The 5,537-nt window shown below is 40.5% G+C and overlaps 1 protein-coding gene across 2 annotated transcripts; it reads right to left on the reverse strand.

The window, feature by feature from the left end:
- On the reverse strand, nt 1,710-3,950 carry LOC110430791. Of its 2 annotated transcripts, XM_021448758.1 has the most exons (5): nt 3,723-3,950; nt 3,002-3,045; nt 2,805-2,886; nt 2,404-2,675; nt 1,710-2,327 (listed from the first exon to the last, which is right to left on the reverse strand). In XM_021448758.1, exons 1-5 carry the CDS (start codon nt 3,798-3,800, stop codon nt 1,967-1,969), a joined length of 837 nt encoding a protein of 278 aa, XP_021304433.1. In that variant the 5' UTR covers nt 3,801-3,950; the 3' UTR covers nt 1,710-1,966. The 2 variants fall into 2 exon arrangements, with proteins under 2 accessions (XP_021304433.1, XP_021304432.1); XM_021448757.1 differs by having other exon boundaries at nt 2,404-2,886.

Here is a 5,537-nt window from a genome sequence, read left to right on the forward strand (position 1 = left end):
CTTGTATATATGTGTTGCTAATTATTATACTAGTGAAAATGATAAATTGTTGGTGAAAATAATAAAAATGTTTCAGGATTTGGTGAAAATATTGATGAAAATAAGCTCTTGTCGGTGTGATGGGCCGTAGGCCAGCACGACGTGCTTGACAGATGGGCACAACACGAAAACCGGCCTGTGGGCCGTGCCTTAGGCCGAAAGCCAGACATGAAGCCCGTAGAGACACGGCCTGTTAGGCACGATGGCCTATAACGGCCCGACGAATTACGGCACGGCACGACACGTTGTACATATATACTCCCAAGTGTTACAACTGCCACTTGGAAGATTACAACCAATAGCAACTAAAGAGTGAGCAACTCTATAACAAGCACGATTACAGATAGAGATGGCATAATTGCATAGATCATCACTAATAATATGCTTTATTTCCGTGATTATATAATAAGGAGAATGGCAACCCGTGTTTCCTCGGTGATGAAAGACCACCCCCCGGTGGTGGGATCGAGGTTAGAACAAAACTGAAATGCTTTAGGCCTCATCCAGTTTGGCCCGGAACACGACGTGTTTCAATTGGGAACGAACCTGAACAACTATTCGGAACATCAGATAGGCCCGAGCCCGATCTAGAATGAAATCAGGCCTTTCCACCCTCCTCGGTCCGGATTGGAGCCGCACCTAGACATCTTTGGTTCTTTAGAACTTGCCCCGGAACAATTGCTACCAGGAATGATTGGCTAATTTATATAACCTTTGATGAGCTAGAACAATTCCTTTCATAAAAAAAAGCTAGAACAATTCCTGAGTATTCCTAGCTAACCGAACAAGCTCTTGGGAATATTTGGAATCGAACCAAACCAGGTTTCAGTGAACCATCGGGATCCACTCAATCTGGCCCAGAAAGAGAAACAGGCCTGTTTTCGGCATGAAACAAACGACCAAGACCTTAGATATACTTCCTCGGTCCTTAAATAAAGATATCGATGATTCAAAATGTATCTTAAATTATAAGATTTTGGATTGCTCAATCCAATCTATACATGCCTGCCGTTTAAACTCCATCCATACATGCTTTTTAAACAACATCTTGGACAAAATGACTTCTATAATTGGTAGCTGAAATTGATGATATGCATGCATGCCTTTTTTGAACTATACATTACTAACGGACTCCATTTGATACTAAAATTGTTTGGATGAGTAACCTTCTTCGTAAAACTCAAGTGCGATTTTAACGGTGATTTTATGAACTTTCTATGTAGGTGATTTTAACGGTTGGTTCTTCAGTTATACTCAAATTAAACAGCACTGTTGATGATGACTCCCTCGAATCTAGCAAACTTAAACCAAAATTTCAATAATCAGGTAAATAATCTACGAAATTTTGATCAGCGATGCAGTAGGATGCATCAATGCCTGGACCTTATCACTCTAACTCAAACATGTTCTTTCCCTCCCTTAACTGAAGCATGTTTTTTCCATGCTACGGGTGCTCTAACATTCTGTCAAAGGTTGTCTGGAATCTAATAATAAGATGAATCAAATACCTTTTATTGGAAAAGATGATGCAAAATTTGAGGCAAAAAATCCTGAATTTGCCATAATGTGTGCTCATGGTCTTAATGTATCTGCAAGTGTTTTCGAAGAATATTGGTAGCTCTTGCAATGTTGCTTACTGATGCAGTAGAGATTTTTATGAGAATCAGAGATTAAAGGATGAATGCAAACTCAATACCATGTCAATTTTCCAGCATAATTTTAAAGTTTAAGGTGATATCTTACAGTATGCTTTACAAAAGCTGACCGGCTTTACCTTCAAGTTGATGCATCCAGAGAAAGCAACTACAGGTAGCATTTCACTTCATCACCATAAACTGATAAACTTTCGCACTGAAGATCGAAGAACAGTAGCTTACTAACCCATGGAAATGAAGAATACATCTTTCATCTGTTTTGCAGTAGGATGCTAGCCGAACTTGTTATGGATGCCAGTGTCTTGGAGCTCACCTTCCAAGTGTAACATGGTCTCCATGACAGTGAGCAGCATGGGCCATTCACAATACAGAATTTCCTCAATATCGTCGTCGTGGTTGTACTCATGCAAGTGGCTTCTTACATTTCTGTTGAGCCGTAGTAGATCGATTGTAGTCCTTTTGTACTCGTTTTTAACATTTACAACCCACTGGTTGATCTTTGCATTTGCCGTGGCAGTATCCAACCAGTCGTTGTTGTAGGGGAGATTGTGCAGTATTCTGTTCTTCTTTGCACGGTTTGTCTGACCAAGATAGTTGACAATTCTATCATGTAGCATCAGGAAGACCTCAGTGCTGTGAACACAAGTAACCAAATGAGCCATGACAACAACAAAGAGTCAAAGACGATAAAACCGAATAAAGGAATTACCGGTTTTTCATGGGAAGCAGGGCAGCATTGTTTACAATCAAGAATTCATCTTCCCTTGTAAGGTTGTTTCTCCTCAAGAGTAAGAGGAAATTCTTGTAGTCTGGAGGCAATTTGTTGATATCCCCACCTGAGATCGTAATCAACAGCTCCAGGAACCTGGAAAGGTGCTTGTAGTCATCTCTCACATGCTCAATGCTGAAGAAACCTTTGCCAGTGAAACTGACACCCCTTAGCTTGACATTCCCAGTGCTCCCAATCCAGACGTCGGACACCTGCAGAGGAGCAGTGAGGTACTTGCAGACTGAGTGCTGGTTCCTCAGTATTAATGCAAGTTTTCTGCTAATCCTAGTGGCTTCGTCAGATAATCGCCAGAATGTCTTCCTTGTTCCTAAGACCGGCACCTGGATCAGCATCGCGTTGTCCTTCGCATAGCTCACCGCATCGCGCAGCCTCTCAGTAGAATACTCGTCGATGTCCTCAGTACTATGAACAAAGAGAGAAAAATGAGTCTGTGGCTAGAGACAATAAAACTGAATCGACGGAGCGGCGAGATGTTTCTCGCAATTATCTTACGAAGAAACAAAGAGCAGCATCTCACTTGTATTGATACTGAGAAGTGTCGCCAATTTTTGGACCACCAGCCTGCCGAAAATACCCAATCAAGAACAAGAAACCGAAACATTCAGGTGAAAAATTGCAACAATTGCTCTGGTCAGATTGGTCCAGGAGGGATCCTGTGTCCCTTTTGAAGAAAGAACAATCTCTTGTATTTTCTTTTCTTTTTTTTTCTTTTAAAAATAATCTCTTGGTACTGGAAGGTCGTCAAATGCTGGAGATTAAGGCAGGCGCGCATAGGCGATCTACACGATCTGTTAGAGGATAGCCTTGCACGCACGGAGTCGACTACTTTTTGAAAGAAAACGGAGTCGACTACTTGAAAGAAATCATAAATTTTGATCCAACAATCTACACAATTTGTTAGAGGATGACTTTGATCCTGGGAAAGGTAAAATTGTACTGTAAACTAAATGCCATTCTTTGCTTGTGGAGCTCTAAATGTGTTGTCAAGGACATAACTAAATTTAACGGCGACACCTTGAGTTAAACCACCACTGCAGCCAGCAGTGTCGGAAGAAGCACATACACAGGAGTACTACACTAGGGACCAAGGCTGTTAAAATCTTAACCCTGGATGCGATGGAAACTCAACCAAATCAACATAAGATAGTAAAAAGTCGTAAGCTACATGATAAAATTGTGATTTTACCAATCATCTTTTCAATATAAATCACTGCGATATGACCGATGTGGATTCGAACCTGGATCAGGCCGGCGGCGCCGACGGCGAGGCCGAGGCCGATGCCGACACCTACGCCAACGCCGAGGGTATTTCCCATGGAGGATCACTATCTTGCTACTGCTGTGGCTGCTTCTTGTTTAGCTGCGGCCGGAGGTGAGATAAGAGTAAAGTGATAGGGGTGAGGAAAAAAAAAGGAGACCTTCCATCAATGGGGACTGACTGACTGTTCATGATGGGATGACAAGAGGTACGATCCGTCTACTTTGATAAAAGTCACAAGGCCAGCCCCCCCCCCCCCATCCCCCTCCCCCATTACTTTGATAAATTTGTTCATTTTAATTGAAGCATTATTGGATAAACCTATGTATTTTAACTAAAAAATTATCATGTGTACCTATATTGGTAATGAAATTGTAAGCAATCTCTTTTTTTAATAAAAAAATACTACCACTACTACACATAATTCTTTGATAACAAAATCCAATATTTCTAATATAATAAAAAGAGACTTTTAAATAAAAATATTTTTACAATGGTTGGAGAGACGATGAAAAGCGATTGGTGTGTCTATGGTCAGTGGACCCAGAACATAAAAAGCGATGGGAGCAAGACGATGGGAGGCGATAGGTGTGTCTATAGTCGGTGGACCATAGACGTCACATTGCCTCCCATCCCCCCTCCGAAATTATGAGAATTAGAACTCTAAATATAGGGGTGGATTTAATTCGACCTCCAAGAAATCATATATAATATTCTCATCGATCTCCTGCTCTCTTTTCTTCGTTGTCAGATAGAACCTCTGGAAGAAGCGCAATGCGAGAACCTTTGATAGATCGTCTCGACAGCCAGCTGTTCTTCTGCAAGCTATCCTTGACGAAGCGGCACTCTGGGTGGCTGCTGGTTTCAGGGCGCTTGGGGGGTTGCTGGCCTCTGGCCAGTAGTTCAGTAGCCTTTTCTTTGTCTCTTGCTGTGTAACCTGCTTTGGTTTGGCTTTATTTTGTGACGGTAATCTATGGATTACTGTCATGGGCTTTTGTTGTAAAACTCTTATCCCTCGCTTAATGAAATACATGCAGCACATGTTCTCGAAGAAAAAAATCAATCTCCTGCTCTGAGCACCCATTGAGAATTTCACCCAAAAAAATTGTAATAAGACAAGCACGAGCACAATTGTACACAACAAGTGAGGGAAAATAAATGACACATTTAGGCTTACAACAAGACAATAACTGATTTGGTTAGTATACTGAAAGCTTTTTAGTTGATATGTTTAATTGGCACCTAATTACTACATGTAATTAAGTATTTGCAAATATTCTACGGGTCTTGGATGCTAGCAAACTAAAATTATCCAAACAAGAGCACTAATAGGTGGGCTAATTATTTTTTAGCCAAATCTTCAACTAGTTATTACCTAACTACCTAGCTAATCTCTAATTTGAGATAATTTTAAGCCCAACTAGTAACTTGGCCGAGCTCATCCAAACAAGCTCTAAATCTAACAAAAGTTTAACAGATTAATTGTATATGCTTAATCAACCATCAACATAAGCCTGTGGGTTAAGATAACATCAGGGTTAGTGTCGTCTTTCAATTTTTTAGTTTGAATTTTCCTTTTTCTTTAATTTATTTATTTGGCCTTACCTAACATAGTCTAGAATAGGAGCGAACGGTGGTTTCGGATTAAAAGACAGTAAAATTATAAAGTTGAAGAAATGTGATAAAATCATAAATGGCTTTCAAAGTAGTGTAAGAACACCCATATCTCTCCAAACATAAACTAGTATATTTTTGTAAGATTATAGTCCGTGCAGAGCACGGATTGATACACTGC

This window comes from Sorghum bicolor, chromosome 10 (genome assembly GCF_000003195.3).
Source record: "Sorghum bicolor cultivar BTx623 chromosome 10, Sorghum_bicolor_NCBIv3, whole genome shotgun sequence".
Taxonomy (NCBI): Eukaryota; Viridiplantae; Streptophyta; class Magnoliopsida; order Poales; family Poaceae; genus Sorghum; species Sorghum bicolor.

Bases quoted from the DNA above. Each gene is read 5' to 3' on its own strand.
- LOC110430791 (XM_021448757.1), bottom strand. From the start codon at position 3,800: ATGGGAAATACCCTCGGCGTTGGCGTAGGTGTCGGCATCGGCCTCGGC. The intron at 3,046-3,722 runs GTTCGAATCCAC...TATTTTCGGCAG, and splicing joins GCGCCGCCGGCCTGATCCAG to GCTGGTGGTCCAAAAATTGG. The intron at 2,887-3,001 runs GTGAGATGCTGC...CTTTGTTCATAG, and splicing joins ACTTCTCAGTATCAATACAA to TACTGAGGACATCGACGAGT.